This window comes from Lemur catta, chromosome 9, assembly GCF_020740605.2.
Source record: "Lemur catta isolate mLemCat1 chromosome 9, mLemCat1.pri, whole genome shotgun sequence".
Classification (NCBI taxonomy): Eukaryota; Metazoa; Chordata; class Mammalia; order Primates; family Lemuridae; genus Lemur; species Lemur catta.
The window spans coordinates 7,473,151-7,490,467 of NC_059136.1; the positions used below are offsets into that span (position 1 = coordinate 7,473,151).

Here is a 17,317-nt window from a genome sequence, read left to right on the forward strand (position 1 = left end):
TCTAGTCTGCTCCAGTTCCAAGCACTGGGATAGAGAAGAGCCCAGATCAGTCTTGACAGGATCCATGGTCATTCCGAGACTACCCACTGAGTCCCATTCAAGCACAATGGCAGCTTGGCTAGGCCCCGAGGGCCACCTAACTATGTATATAAAATATTATAATTATGAAGTAGCCAGCCTCTAGGCATAGTGAAAGTAGAATAAAATCTGGAAATGGGGTTGCTGGGCTCACACAGGCTAGATCTTTGCACTGATGTCTACATTGTGTGTGTCTGATGGTGAAGATGCAGCATCACAGTTGCTAGTCCAATGGTTGGAGACACAGATCTCCCTGTAGCCTTGGGGCTACGGGATGGCTTCTCTTCCCTGCCCGGGTCCCTCTTCTTCTTCCTCTCCCTCATCCTTATTGGAGGCACACTCCTGGATCTGCCGGTCCAGCTCAGAGAGGCTTCCCTCCTGGTCTGAGCTGCTCTCTGCACTGTATTCAATCTCCTCCATGCAGGGGGGCTCGTCATCAGGTTCTGAAGTGCTGCTGCTGCTGCTGCTGCTCCTGCTGCATCTGCCACGGGTTCCCAGAGAACATGGAGAAGGAACAAAAGGAAGGGAGGGAGGGGAAAAGTACAGAGTGGAAGTGAAGTAGAAAGAGAGAGACGGAGAAACAGGAGGGGGACATGAAAAGAGAAGTTAGCTAGAAAAAAGGAACACATATAATTGGTTGGAACAGAAGAGAGGAAGTATTAATCTTGAGTCACTCCTTTAAATGTGTTGTACACACACTACCTTGTGTCCTCAACCACTATCTTGGGATTGGGGAGAAGTTCATACAAACTCCACAGGCTGACTTCTTCCTTTCCAGCTAAGCCTGCATTTCTAAGGCAAATTTTCAGTCAAAAGATGTGCACAGCCTCACATATTTAGGATTTTTCAGAGTAGTGTAGGCTTTAAATGAACAATCAGAGAAGGCATCACCGTGTGTCTGAGAACGCCATGGCATCTACTCCCAGGAAAGAATGCAATTGAATCTGGTGACTCAAAGCCCTAATATTTCCCACCCTAACAAATAGCCCTGTGACTCACGTTGCATAGCTCTCCTTCATCATGCTAAGTGGTTTATGGTTTATTGGAAAACTAATCCAGGTTGAAATTAATAAATGATGGAGTAAATGAGGGAACAACATTCTGTTTCTACTACATTTATGCTTCCCCGCTGACCCCCTCCCTCCCTCCACATAATGAACAAATGGAAGATCAATGGGGGTTGACCAGCAAAAGAAAGAAGGAGACAGCAGGAATGAAGAAAAAAAAAAAACTTTACTCCATATTGTGAGCAGGGGGCACTTCCTCCCAAGGAGCTGTATAGCTCCCTCATTTGCATGAAGTATCTTCTTTCCTGAAGACTTTCTAATCACTCTCTACTTAGGGCTTAACCAATTAGGATTAGCAGCGTGCTGGGTTTCTACTCGGTGATTTATAGAAAGCAAGCACTTCATAAATCAGGCAGAGTTGTTCATCCACCTGCCTCGCCATAAACAATGGAAATGGGTAATCAGCGGCATGGTTACATGTTAGCTGGGGAAATGAATCAAAGGCCAGGGTCTTAATTGTCTCCTGACTGATGTGAACTGCTTCTGCACTCTCCAGGCCCGCAGTACCCTAAACTGAAGGTGTATTGGGACATTGCCCGAACGGAGAGGAAGGGGAAGAAATATGAACCCTGTTTCCACAGCACCACGGCATTAAATTGTTATCATATTTTATAGGCAGAATTGTGAGTAATACAGTAGTTGGTAATGGAAGGTGAGAACTGCCCCAGCTGTAACATGAGCTCAAGTCAGCAAGAAGCCCAAGAGCCTGAGACTCACTTGCCACCATGCTAGGTACTGAGGTGACAACACAGTATGATGTCAAGAGCCTGAGTTTAAATCTTGGCTATGGGACTTTGGAAAAAAACCCTTAATTTCATAGAATGGATCAATATTAATACATCAAGAGTTGTGAATACTAAATGAGAAAAAACCAACAGCCGTGTGAAATAAAAGCCATCAACAAATTTTAATTCCATTGATCTACTGTGGATATGAAAGAAGATGGTGAAACATGGTGTGGAAAGAGAGCATGCACTTAGGTGTGTTGCTTCACACCTAGGTTACTGCAGTAAATACTGCAAAACCATCCAAATTGGCACTGCTATTAAAATATTAACTTCTTTAAAACACAATTTTTATTACACCACTTCGAAATTCAGGAAATTGCAATGATTCTCCCTTGGCTAGTAATGCAACGTGAGTATTGATAGACAGGACTTTCCTGCAGGGTCCATTAGGTAGGAGTCCATGAGTACATAACAAGTTCAGTCATGTTCCAATAAGGTCCTGCCTGTCCTCCACATGTAGTTGGTTTCCCTCACGAACTTGAACCTCTCCTGCTACAATCAAGTTGTCAAGTTGTTCTTGTTGTGGTCATTCAAACATACCAAACAATGTTTACCTAAGCCTTCACAATTCCCTATACCTAAAATGATCATCCAACCCCTCAACGTACAACCAAATATGCTCATCTTAATTTCCACCAAATGACTATTTCAATAACTCCATTTCTTATTGAAATTCCCTTTTCTAAATAATATGATGTATAATAAAATAATATGTAATATATATTTATAATATATAAGATAAATATGTACTAAAATATCTATTATGATATGTAGTATATATTATAGTCTATTATATGAGATATAATATATTATAACTATACATACATAAATTAAGAAGTTCCCAAATCATTTATTTATGTCTATCACTTATTTGCCCAAATGCAGCATAAGTATTCTGATAAGTCAGGGAATTAAAATGCATATTCAAGGACTTCCACTTCTGAAAAAATGGAGACGTATTTCTCCCTTTTCCTCCTCCTAAGTTCCTCAATGTTATATATAAAACAAATGTAAGTAGATGTTGAAATGTGGATGAAATGCAGAAAGAAAAAGGCAGACCATATCAGGGCCTCAGGACTTGCAGGTCAATATGGTGATGAACTTCCTGGGTTTTCTCATATACCCTAGACATGGAGACCTGGAAATGCCAACAGGTGCAGACATTAAAAAAAAAAAAAAAGCCCCAATAAGTGCTTGTTGTCCCTAGTCACATGATGAGGAACAGGGCAACCTAGCAAGAAAGAAAAGTTTGCTCTACTACAGTACTCCAGCCAGATACCACAGAAAACCCAGCAGTCCCACCCCCATCCCCACCAACAGAAGGGGGAGCCTAGACATCTCTCACCAGACTGTAAAGAAGCGCCTCCATCCTCCCCTCCCCCATGCTGAGGAAGGGGAGTAGGGAGAGAAGGCAGGGTTGGGAGCCCAGACATTCAGCTCACTGGGTAATAAGGTCCCATCCCCCTCAACACCAGTGGAGGTCATATAGGAAGCCTGGGCCTCCACACACAGCTGTCAGGACAGGACCCTCCCCTACCAGTGGCAGTGGAGAGCAGTAAGGTGGAACTCCTGCCCCTTCTGGCCAGAGTGATACCAGCGAAGGTCTAGTGAAGAGCTGAAACTCCCACCACAGCCTGGTAGTGACAAGGAGCCCCTCGCCACACTGGGTGCCAGTGGAGGTCTGGTGCATAACCTACACTTTCATCCCTACCTGATAGTAACAAGCTCCCTTCTCATCCTGTCTGAGTGGTGTCAGAGCAGCTCAAACAGAAGATTTAAATGAGATGCACAAGCCTCCTTGCATAGTTCCCAAAATGTCCAGGTTTCAATAGATGATCACTCATCATACTAACCAGGAAAATTATCATATGCCAACACTGAGATGATACAGATGTTAGAATTATCTGACAACACTCTTTTTTTTTTTTTTTTTTTTTGAGACAGAGTCTCACTACTCTGTCACCCTGGCTAGAATGCCGTGGCATCAGCCTAGCTCACAGCAACCTCAAACTCCTGGGCTCAAGTGATCCTTCTGCGTCAGCCTCCCGAGTAGCTGGGACTACAGGCATGTGCCACCATGCCCGGCTAATTTTTTTCTATATATATTTTTAGAAGTCCATATAACTTCTTTCTATTTTTAGTAGAGACGGGGTCTCGCTCTTGCTCTGGCTGGTCTCGAACTCCTGACCTTGGGCGATCCACCCGCCTCGGCCTCCCAGAGTGCTAGGATTACAGGCGTGAGCCACCGCACCCGGCCCGCTGACAACACTCTTAAAGCAGACATCATGCAAGTACTCCAAGGAGTAGTTATGGATACATATGAAATAAATGATAAAAAATGGAATGTCTCAACAAAGAAATAGAAAATCTCAGCCAAAAAGAAATGTGCAGGGGAAATAAAGAATTAAGTGGAAATTGTGGAAATGAGAAATATAATAACAGAAATATAAAACTCAGTAAAGAAATAGACTCAGCAAAGAAATGGAAGATATAAAGAAGAAACAAGTGAAAATTTTAAAATGGAAAAATATAAAAAGCTAAATGAACAACTCAATGGATGGGATCAACAGCAGAGAGGAGGGGACAGAGAGAAGAATTAGTGACCTTGAAAGTAGAACAATAGAAATCACTCAGTCTGAACAACAGCATAAAAACAGATTTTTAAAAAATGAAGAAAATATCAAGACCCTGTGGTATTATAACAAAAGATCTAATTGTCACTTCACCAGAGTCCTAAAAGAGGGGAGGCTGAAAAGATACTCAAAGAAATAAGGGCAGAAAATTTCCTAAACTTTGCAAAAGACATACACCTACAAATACAAGAAGATTAGCAAATCCCCAAACAGATAATTATAAAGAAATTCATGCAAAGACAGATCATAGCTACTCGTCTAAAAACTAAAGGCAAATTTAAAATCTTGAAAGCAATGAAAGAGAAACTTTAAGGGAACAATAGTATAGGGAAAACTAATGTGAATGGCAGCAGAGTTCTTGTCAGAAATCATAGAGGCCAGAAGAAAATGGCATACTACATTTCAAGTGTTGAAAGAAAAGAACTGCAAAGGCACTCTACGTAACCAAAATGTTTGTACCCCATAATATTCTGCAATTTAAACATAAACTTAAAAAAAGAAAGAAAAGAACTGTCAATTTAGTATTCTAAAATCAACAAAGATATCATCCAGGATTGAAGGGAAAATTAAAACATTCTTATAGGAAGTAAAGTTTTGAGAATATTTTGCCAGCAGACATACCCTAAAAGAATGGCTTAAAAAGTCCCTCTAAACCAGAATGAAATAATAAAAGAAGGAATTTTATAACACGAGAAAGGCAGAAAAAGCAAGAAAAGTAAAAATACAGGCAAATACAGAGATTTTCCTTTTCCTCTTAAGTTATAAAAACTGTGTTTGACAGTGAAGCAAAATTTATGAAATTGTATGATGTGTTTTTCACTATATTATATAAATATTTATGATGTTCAACATAGTCATTAGGGAAATGCAAATTAGGAATATGATGAGCTATTACTGCACACCTATTAAAAGAGATAAAATTAAAAAGTCATTATTCCAACTGTTGGACAGGATGCAGATGAACCAGACCTCTAATACATTCCTGGAGGGAATGTACAGCCTTTCTGAAAAATAGTTTGTTAGTTTCTCGAAAAACTAGAACCATATTTTCCATATGATCTAGCAATTGCACTCTTCGGCATTATACCCAGAGAAATAAAAAATTAAGTCCACACTAAAATTTGTACCTAATTGCTTATAGCAGCTTTACTTGTAATAGCCCCAAACTGGAAACAATCAAAATGTCCTAAAATAGGTTAAAAAAAACTGTGGTCTATGCATACCATGGAATATTATTCAGTCATAAAAATCAATGCATTATTGATACATGCAACAACTTGGATTGTCTAGCCCTAGATCTCAAAGACTTTATCCTAAGTCTTACTTTCTAAAAGTTTCACAGTTTTATGTTTTACATTTAAACTTATAATCCATTTTGAGTTGATTTTGTATAAACTGTGAGGTTTTGGCAAAGGTTAACTTGGATGGATCTCATAGGCATTAGGCTGAGTGAAAAAATGCCAGTCTCAAAGGGTCGTGTACTTTCTGTGGCTGGTGCATGCTGTGGAATGTTTCTCATCTGTTTATCTTACTAACTCCTACAATGGGGTGGAGGCTAACCTGGCCCCTCTCTCTGTTTCCATATTCAAAGTCAGCTATTCCATCTGCGTGCTCCCAAACACGCTGTTCCAATTAGAACATTAGTAGAAACGAACATCCATGCCAGATGTTCATGTATTCTCTCAGTGCCTGGCACAGAGTAGGTGCTTAAAAGACATTTTCAAACAAATGAACTAAAGAATGAATGAATGAATTCCCTCTCACTTTTACTAAAAGAAAAATGCTTTTTCCTTGACGTCAGGGAAGAGGACAATAATAAAGAAACCAAGTTATTTAATTTGGATTTTGCATGTCAGACTCATTCTGGAATTTCCACTACTTTGTCAATGTCTAAAAATTAAGTTAAGTAAATAAAGGGAACTGAAGAAATTTTCCATCCATGTCTTTTTCTGTTTTGTTTTGTTTCTTATAACCAGAACTGGATCTCTGATCTGGATAACTGGATAGGTGAGCAAATGTAAGATATATTTTGCTAGACACACACACAAAAGAAATAATTCAATAATTGGTGCATTTGAAAAATTTCTAGCTCCCTTTCAGCCAGCACAGAAATGAAATCAAAAGAAAAACTAAAGAAAATATTCCAAATAGACTAAAATATTTAATACTGTCTATAAGTCTTTAATTAAAATGATCTTTGTAATTTTAGAGTGGTTAGAATTCAACAAATTTCTACATTGTTTCTCTTACATTGTTTCAGAATGGTAGGAATTATTTGGTTTAGTCAGAGTTGACTGAGTTGAAAAGATTCAAATCTTGGTAGAAATTATCGCCCTTAATATTACTTTTTTACCTATTCCTAGTAGTTTTCATTCAAACAACTAATGATAGTAACAAAAATCATCTCTTGGTGGCTCAACATGGAATGATAAAAAATATTTATTATATGAGTCCCAAATATTAACTCTGTCACTAAATAGCACACAACATTGAGAAAGGTGCTTAACTATTCAAAGGCTTATATATATCAGTTTCCCATTCAGTTTCTTAATATGTAAAGTAATGATGAAAATAATAATATTAATCATAAAGGAGCACTTTAAAAGTTAAGTAAAACTGTATATTAATTAAAGTGACTTACAAAGTTTGTAACTGTTTAGGAAAGAGTAGATATTCCAACACTAATTCAGTCCTTCCATTCTTTTTTGAGCAAACATAGGAGTTATATCGGTTTTTCTCTATGGCCCTTCACACCACTAAAATTCTATGATATAAGAGTTAACATCAAAATATTATTCATTTTATGTTATGGCACATAATTCTCTTATACTGTGACAGGAAAGACTTTTTTTTTTTGCCTTTAGATAACATCATGCCTTCTCTCTAGCATGCCCTTCTTACCTTTCTCTCTAACCTCTCTCCATTCCTACCAATAGAAATTCAATGTATTATTTAAGGTACAACTCAAATATTGCTTAATTGCTTAGTCCATTTATGTCATTCTGATTTCTCCCTCATCCTAAGAATTCATATCTCTCATTGAAATTTGTTGGCCCACTTTGTCTATATCTGTGTACAATTCTTCTTTATAGCACCACACCATAGGCTAAATAAGGCCAGAAAATACATTCTAATCTCTGCATCCTCTGCAGCAGAGTTTTTCAACCTCAGCACTACTGAGGTTTGGGCCAGATAGTTCACTATTGCAGGGCAAGACCTGTGCCCTGCAGGATGCACAGCAGAAGCACAGGCCTCTGCTGGCTAGATGGCAATAGCACAGCCACCTCCCCCACCCCAGCTTTGACAACCAAAAATGTCTCCAGACATTGCCAATTATCCCCAGGGGAGCACAACTCCCCCAGGTAGAGAACCACTGATTGAAGTGCCTAACACTTGAGAAAACCTTTGTAAGGAAGGGCTAAAGTAAAAGAAGTAAATTGTGGGAAGTATACAATGCAAAATAAAGGAGAACTGGAAAGAGCAAATTCTTGATTAAAGATTACCGAATTAAAAAAATAATTATCCAGGAATAGAAGACTCCCCCCGGCCCCCGCAAAGATGAAGGAAAGCATCAATCACAAATGAAAAGGTAATCTTGTGAAGTTGTCAATTTTCTACAATTAAACTAGACATTTAATTTAATCTTAATCAAAATACCAGTAGTCATTATAATGTATAATATGATAATCATGAACATTACAAACATTCAGTTTAAATTCAAGGCCAAGATTCTCCTGTCAATAGCACCAATACTGTCATTTTTCTAGAGGCTCAAGCCAATAAAATTTGTCAAGTGAAAATAGAATATTTAAATATAGGAGGATAAAAATAATACTATTATTTGTTGATTCTATAATTGTGTATCTGGAAAACACAAGAAAATCAATTTAAAGAACATTTTAGAAACAATAAAAGCTCATTTAGTTGACCAGTTATATATAAATATAAATGTTAATAGTTTTGCTAATTATTAACCAGTTAAAACTTTAATGTAAACATGAAAATAAAAATTAATTCACAACAAAATCAAGATATATAAAATGTTTAGTAATAAAATTAATACAAAATATATAGGCTTACCTGAAAAATTACCAAATTTCACTGTGGGTGATAAAGTGACACAAATGCATACAAAGAAAATTACAAGTTATTTGGAAATGAGTATTTTATCTAATCATAAGAATGTGTGAAACTGTTTGAAATGTAACTAGAAGACCAAACCATTAACAAAAACATGGAATTAAATAAAAAGAAAAAATTATTCAAAAAACGAGTAATAAGGGTGTACTTGCTCTATCCATGTTAAGACACTTTATAAGCTACCATAACAAAACATTGTAATAGAGCTAAACAAATACACAGGTAGTACAACAGAATAGAAGTTGGAAGTGAAAAAAGACTCCATTATTTATACAAGGTATTACCTTACAAGAAGGGAATTATTGTTCAAATACAATAGGTGCAATAATTTTGGCATGAAATCAAGTTATAACCTTATCTCACACCATGATGAAAATTTAATTTTAAATGGCTTTAAAATGTTAAGAAAATATGTTATAGAAATAGTAAAAGAAAGTACAATATTTTATAAAGCTTATTGATAGAATTCTTTCTAAACTTGACACCAAAGGAAGTTGCATTCCTTAAAAAAAAAAATCTTTTAATAGTAACACAGAAATCTAAAACCTGGGCAACATGTTTGAAAGGCATATAAAAAAACCAAGAAAATTTTTACAATGTACAAAACAATCAAAAGGTTATTATCCATAATATTTAAAGAATTTTTATAACCTAGAAAAACAAATCCTCACCAGTGAAAAATAATCAGGAGTTTGAGGAAAAATTTTTAAATTAATAATATGGGGACAAAAATATAAGATTAAATGAAGGAAAAAATTAATCAGTCTTACACTAAGTAAAATAAGTATTAATATAATTAAAATTATAGGATGCCATTATTCACATATAAAATTGGCACAAAAGGCCGGGCACAGTGGCTCATGCCTGTAATCCTAGCACTCTGGGAGGCCGAGGCAGGTGGATCACTCGAGGTCAGGAGTTCGAGACCAGCCTGAGCAAGAGCGAGATCCCATCTCTACTAAAAATAGAAAGAAATTATCTGGCCAACTAAAATATGTATATAGAAAAAATTAGCCGGGCATGGTGGCGCATGCCTGTAGTCCCAGCTACTCGGGAGGCTGAGGCAGTAGGGTCACTTAAGCCCAGGAGTTTGAGGTTGCTGTGAGCTAGGCTGACGCCACGGCACTCACTCTAGCCCAGGCAACAGAGTGAGACTCTGTCTCAACAAAAAAATAAATAAATAAAATATAAAAAAAAATAAAAATAAAATTGGCACAAAATGTGAAAATATTATAAAAAGTTGCATTAAGGAGGGTCCAAGTTAGCTGATATCTTTGCAAGTGCTGAAATGTAGCACAGACTTTTTGGGGGGTAATTTAGTAATATGTATCAACAGCTTTTAAAGATACAATCTTTCACCCAGATACACAATATCTAATAAGTGAAAAGGTTGGGCAGAGATATTTATTTTATATGCCATGAAGTTCATTCCAGCATTGTTAATAGAAAGAGGAATATGTAAGCAAAAACTTTTGCTGTAAGATAGTGGTCAATGCTGCTTTCACTCTCTAAAAATTATAAAATAAAAGTATAATGAATTATTTAAATTATACTGAAATTAGGAAATGTCTTTAACCCCAAACCATGGACTATGAAAAATACATGTTATATATACTAAAATTTAGAAAATTTAGAGAGAATTTTAAGAATTGATAAATCATTTCCTAGATGTCAAGAAAGCTGAAGAGTCCTTTGAAAGTAAGTGAACATTCTGAGGGAATCAACCAAAATATTTCCTTTGAGGTATTTTATGTTAATGAGGGGAAAACTAGGAGAAGTGAGAAACATACTCATCTGGCCACAATTAATCACCAAACACAGTGTGAATGGCAGGACTGAAGGAAGTTCAGGCCATGATAATTTTTCCATGATTCATACAACAAATTCTGATAAACTGTCTTCATGTGAGGTAAGATGGAGATTATAATCTTTTTAATATAATCTAAAAATATAAAAGCAAGCCTGAGAGGACAAAAGAAGGGAAAAAGGGAAAGAAAAGAAAGAAAGGAGAAAGAAAGAAAGAAAGAAAGAAAGAGAGAGAGAGAGAGAAAGAAAGAATAAGAAAGAAAGAAAGAAAGAAAGGAAGGAAGGAAGGAAGGAAGGAAGGAAGGAAGGAAGGAAGGAAGGAAGGAAGGAAGGAAGGAAGGAAGAAAAAGAGAGAAAGACGGGCAGGAAGAAAGGGAGGGAGGTAGAGGGAGGGAGGGGCAGGGAAGGGAAAGAAGGAAGGGTGGTAGGAAAAGTAAAGAGACAAAGAGGAAGGAAGAAAAAAAGGAAAGAGGGAAAAGGAGGAGATAGAGAAGACAAAAGAAGGAAGAAAAAGAAATGGGTAACAAAAATGAAATGCGGTTGGCAGGTGTCCCTGGCAAGGGGTCATAGTTGTTATACATATCCTGCCACCACTCAGTACATTATCTTATTTCCTTTGAACAAAATTGCTCAGATCTAGCAAAATGCAATAAAACTGTCCTTGACATACCTGCCAATCCTTCTCATCTCGAAGGCAAAGCTTGCATCTACCTCTTCTTTGAAATCTTCCCTGAGAACATTAGTAAGAAACTTTCTTTCACTTGTTCAAGCACTTTGACAACTCTTCTGACATATTACTTATTTTTTGTCTAATACTGTCAGTGGCAATAAGCAATTCTGGGTGAGATGACTTTCTGCTAGTTGCAAGACTGCTAGTTGCACTGCCCCTGTGCCCAGGGCAGTGAGGAACTTCATAGGTACCAGACTGCCCCATCTCATTAATTGTTTGTTCATTCCAGATAATTCCTCATCCTCAGAAAGAGTCTCACCCTGATGTTAACCCAGCAGAGCAGAACAGCAACATAGCCCTGGCATTCAGAGAGAACCTTCTTCTAAGGGCAGCATTCTACATGGCAGAGAGCAGTTTTTTTTTTTTTTTGTTTTTTTTTTTGAGACAGAGTGTCACTTTGTTGCCCGGGCTAGAGTGAGTGCCGTGGCATCAGCCTAGCTCACAGCAACCTCAGACTCCTGGGCTTAAGCGATCCTACTGCCTCAGCCTCCCTAGTAGCTGGGACTACAGGCATGAGCCAGCATGCCCGGCTAATTTTTTTTGTATATATATTTTTTAGTTGGCCAGATAATTTCTTTCTATTTTTAGTAGAGACGGGGTCTCACTCTTGCTCAGGCTGGTCTCGAACTCCTGACCTCGAGCGATCCACCCGCCTCGGCCTCCCAGAGCTAGGATTACAGGCGTGAGCCACCGCGCCCGGCCAGTTTTTTAAATAAAGATGCCAACATCATTAGGAGTTGCTCTCTCTGCAGCTCACAGATTCATCTCCCTCAGGACCAAAAACATATGTTAAGGTTGGGTTACAGTAACTATAGCAATATTATGATGCCAGCTATTCTCTCTCTCCGCTGCCCCCCACCCCGGCCCCCTTCTTATTTTTCAAAGATAATGAATTCAATTCAAAGTTATCATTTGCAACTGAAACTAAAAACAAATAAAAGGAAATAACATCATGCAGAAATCAAACTGTGGTTCTATTGATAGGGTTGGCCGTGAGACACAGATGTGAGAAATATATGGATAAAACATCTGCAAATTGATTTTATTTCCTCTTTTTCAGCTGAATGCTTCATTGTCTTATAGACACACATTCAAAAGTCACTTTGGGTGGTCTAGGAGAGTTGTGGTGAAATTAGAAAAGTGTAAATCAGAAACAAAGCATAAACTTGAGGTCAGACAAGTAATTGGGGGGTTGAGTTCTGGCTCTAAATACCCAGTGAGAAATTCAGGCATTTACTTTCTCTGTGCCTCATTGTCTTTATCTGTAAAATGGGAATCTTACTTTCTTCTTGAAATGATATAAATGGAAGCAAATTTCACAGCACAAAACCTCACACATAGTTACTTGACTGAATTTTTATCCCCTTTTCTTCTCAACATTTGGAAACAACGTATGAAAAGAATTTTGTCCTGGTAAGTTCATTTTCATCCTTAAGCACAAACCTGTAAATGCACCTTTCAAACAGTCTCTATATAAAGCCATTAAGAAGTTTCTATTCCTTGCAATTCTTCCAAGCCAGGCTGTACAGCAATTTGCAACTTTATGATGTGATAAATAGAATTTCTTTGTTTTGATTTTTCATTTGCATATTTATTGAGATATGACGATCTTAATTAGTTCTGCTTTTTTTGTTTTGTTTGTTTTCTTGGTTGGTAAAAGACAGCTTTCTATAGTGCAAAATAATTCTGCCTGCTAACAGGGTGAACAAAACCCAGCCTGTGGCACTCCTTGATGTTGATGCTGCTTAAAACTCAGCTTTGTACATTCTTTTTTGCACTTGTTTTCTCTTTAAATGCTGAGGTAATACTCAATCCTTGGGTGCATGCCAGACTTCATGAGGCAGCCTCCTACTGAGAAGCAAGAGCCAAACACTTAAAATTCCAGACACTCATATTTATCCAACCTTCTCTCTTCGGCTACCTATCACCCATCTCCCTTTTGAAAAAGCTGAGCCCCATCAAATGCCTCTTTCTAATGAAATGCAACTCTTGTCTGCATCTTAGCTTTTGTAGGCAAGAAAAGAGCAACTCTAAATTCCTTGAAGGATTGAACCCCACTGTAGTATTTGGACATATTGTCCACACCATGCCATTTCTCCTTGACTCTATCTACATTCTTGAGAATCAGAGCTGTGTGAATGCCGTGCCCCATCTAAGAGGCTCTATCAGCCTATTCCACAACTCATACACACTTAAAGAGATACTGACTATGCCCACCATGAATATCTCACCATCAGCACCCAGAATAATTAGTGTAATTCCCTAGGATTTTGTGTTTGTCAAGTTCTTCACACTATTACAAAGTCTGTCACTGATTCAACACTTTTAAGAACAAGGATATCATTTTTTATCCCCCCCCCCACTTTTTTTTTTAGTTAACTCAAGTAATGGAGCATTTCCTATGTACAGAAAAAAGCACTAAGCACTGTTGGGAAAGGAATAAAAATAAACATTGCTAATCACCTACTGTGTGCCAGGTGCTTTGCATTTGTTCTCACTTCACTTAAAATATGAAGAAACAAACAAATCTATGGGGTAGATATTATCATTCTTATTTTATAGTTAGAAAAAGAGGTTTGGAGGTTTAGATAATTTTCTCAATATCTTAAAAGCTGCACATGGCATAGAAGATGTATGATAATCAGATAAGACCAAGGATCCTGTATCCTTCAATTCAATCAAGAAATATTTATGTATAAAGTCTACCTTGCCTGAAGAAGAACTGGGATGAGACATTAATTCAGTTAAAATTGAAGTCATGGATTCTGTCATGTGATCTTGAGATCTAGTAAAAATCCATTGCCATTCTCACAAAACTTTCATGGAAATAAATGTCCTACTTCTTATTGAACAAGTGCATCCATGATGGTATGGGGAGATGTGGTCCAAAGTCTTCACAAAAATGGCAATATAGAATACAAGAGAAGGAAAGAGGAAGAAAATGGGTTAGTAAGAAAAAGGAGAGCAAAAGATGGGAGAAGAGAGATGGTGTGTGAGGCATTTAATAAAACTTGCTGAATCGATTTGTCAGCAAGAGCTTTTCTCTTAAGTTCTCATAACGTAAGTTCTCATAACTTATGTAAGAAATTGGCTGACCTGACTGTCCTGAAAGAAAAGATATATAAGATGCTGGTTCATTGTGGGGGTGGTCAATAGCTAATAATTTAGTGATTATACAAGATAAGACCTCTGAGTATTGAATGATCCACTGATGGTTCAGACATGTAATTTATTCACCTAGTGTAGCTAATGAAACTCCAGTGAGCCAAACCACATTCATTTTCTCAGTCCTTCTTTTTAGAAACTTGCTCAGGGTTAAAATACAGCTGACATTTTCCCTGCATTGTTGGCTGTACTCTGTAGCTAAGGGACCAAGAGAAGTGAACTAATCTGTATATTAATAGGTATCCAAATCAAAGTCATGATGATCCCATGTGATCTACTCACTTTAGTAGAGAAGGTGTTTGTGGACAAGATGGTTTGTCACTTTAGAAATGAATGATGATGGTGTTTCTCAGGCTAGTATTGCTAGAGTGTTCAAAAGATACCCACTCCCACGACCATGTCCCCCATTCTCACCATGTTTTCGTGTTGAGTGGTTCTAGATACATTCTATCAGATATTCTGTGGGTCATTGCTAAAAAGGAATAGTATAATCAGGTACAACTAAGATATTTTACCATCTGATACATTCCCTGGAGCAGTTGAACAATGGTACAATGCAAGTCTCAGTGGACCAAGACAAACACTCTAGAGGGACGAGGGACAAACTGTGGTTATATCTCACTTGACGACATGGCTGCAAAACTCATCATTGTCTTTCTAAAACTTGCAAAAAATATTTTCGCATTGTCTAAAAAGAAATCAGAGCATCTGGAAAGAAGCATACATTGTCTGAAACCACTTAGATTTTTGTTTTAATTTGCGGTCCAACTTTCTATGCTAAATGGTATCATTATTCCAATTTTATATTAGAGGACTTTCCTTTCTTACATGCTTCAAAACCACAAAGAAATAAAACTGGTTACTGAATATAAACTAAGCAACATAAGGCTGAACTATGTAATGGGAAAGGTCAGGAATGGTTTCTCAGTGAAAAGAAAACAAATTACAAAATTTTTAAAAGTGGACATAGGTTTTGATCCTTTGAAAAGTTAAAAGGTAATTAATCTCTGCATTTATTTTCTGACTTATAATTTTATAAACATGTCTCCTTAAGTGCCAATCAGCATTTGTTATAAAACTCTTAATATTATAAGTACTTATATATTATTAGTCTTGCACCAGAAATGAACACCATCTATTGCTCCCAGCCAATGAGTGTAGCATGCCATTCTGTGCTCTCCTTATTTCTAAAAGTGCTGATTTTCAAACTCCTTTGCAATTTTCTCCTTCTGACATTATTTAATTTTCTGGTTAACAGTTTTGACTTATAATGGCTCAGAAAAGACACGTAATTAATAGTGCTAGAGGTACAAAGACAGTGAATGCTAGTTTTAAAGCAGCTTGGGGCCATCTGCACATTTAAGGAAATGAAGGGTAAGAAAATAGATGGTAAATATCCAAAGTCAATGGATGTCCCCATGGAGGTCTCTGGGAAACCCCTTATGCTGGGATTTAGTACCATATCACTCCCTCTCATCCTTGGGAAATGCCATTTTGTACCTAGATCTTTTTTTGGTTACCATCCTCTCTCCTCAAATTCTTGGCACAATTCTGGCTAAAGAAACTTACAAAGAATTAACAGTTTAAATTTCAGCATCAATCCTCTTTTTTTCTGAAATGCAGATATATGATTAATTGATTTTTAGCTCTATATTTTACATGGATAGGTGAGTTCTTCCCCACTCCCCACCCCTGCCCCCTGAGGAGAGTTCCAGTCTCCTGAATATTTTGTTTCCATAGGGAAGCCCAGTCCCTTTTTATGAGGCAGCCCTGAAGTGAGGGGTCACTGGCCAGGTCACTGGTCACAAGACCCATCATCTGGCTTGATAGAATGGATGGCGCCGAGGACATCTGATAAAGTCTGAAACAACAGTGTGAGTCATGGTGCATGTTGTTCTCTCCCCCCTGCTGGTCCCGGGGACTAATGTTATTTATCTCTTTGAGCTCAAATAAAAAGAATCTAGTTTTCCAAATAATTCATGCTCCCATAAGATGCACCTCCTCTTTCTCATCTTTGGCATGTAGAAGCAGCCAGAGTGGTGAGAGATTGTAACCCTAAACTCCTCTTCATTGTGATATTTTCCTCCATTCTTCCCCAGAGAGTTTAAAGTAAACAGAAGGCAAATTAAAGATTGCTGGGGTTTCCACACATCATTATGAATCTATGCCTCTGCGTTGAGATCCTCTTACCCAGAGAATCTAGAGGGGGCTTATGTTTTCTTTCTTTCTTTCTTTTTTTCTCTCTTCATATTAACTCAGTTTGAGAATTGGAGAAGTCCTTTGATAGTATAAAAAGCTTCATAAATTTCACTATATCCTGTGAGGTCCCTATCCCTAATTGTATGATCTGGAGCTAAAAGAATTTTGGTGAGGGGCATGGAACAATGTCAGGGAATTAAAAGTGAAGGAAACAGCAATCTTAAAGTACAATGTCAGGAAGTCATCTCCATGAGGACTGTTTTAAGGACTTGTATGGCTTTGATTCAGATGTTATTCCCATTTTCACAAACACCTCCTTCTCACTAAACTCTGAATGCCTGCACACATTAGGAACTGAAAGCCTAATATAAGAATACAACAGAATATAGCATGAAGGAGATGAATAGGCAATACTGGAAGAGCAGGTGTTAACGGAATGAAACCACGGTTGAGCCGGAAGTTTGAGTTCAGGCAGGTGGCTGTAAGCAGTAAGGTAGGTGAGTGTTAATAAAGGAGATGCTTATCTTTAAAGCTGAGATCTGTGGTTCAAATGATGGAAAAAATTTTAAAAGTAATAACCAAGATAGATAGATATATAGAATGACAAAGGATGGATGATAGATAAATAGAATAACAGATAAACATATATATCTTTGCACATATACCTTTATATATATGTGTTCCATTATTTCTCTTTGTTTCAATAAATTA

General features: G+C 37.4%; 1 protein-coding gene across 1 annotated transcript in view; it reads right to left on the reverse strand.

Moving 5' to 3' along the window:
- Positions 1-345: 345 nt before the first annotated feature.
- AGBL1 (AGBL carboxypeptidase 1) overlaps positions 346-17,317 on the reverse strand; it is a 641,096-nt gene continuing 624,124 nt past the window's right edge. Inside the window, exon 23 of the mRNA XM_045560454.1 lies at positions 346-559. Coding sequence (XP_045416410.1) covers positions 346-559 — 214 coding nt within the window. The remainder of the gene's footprint in view (positions 560-17,317) is intronic.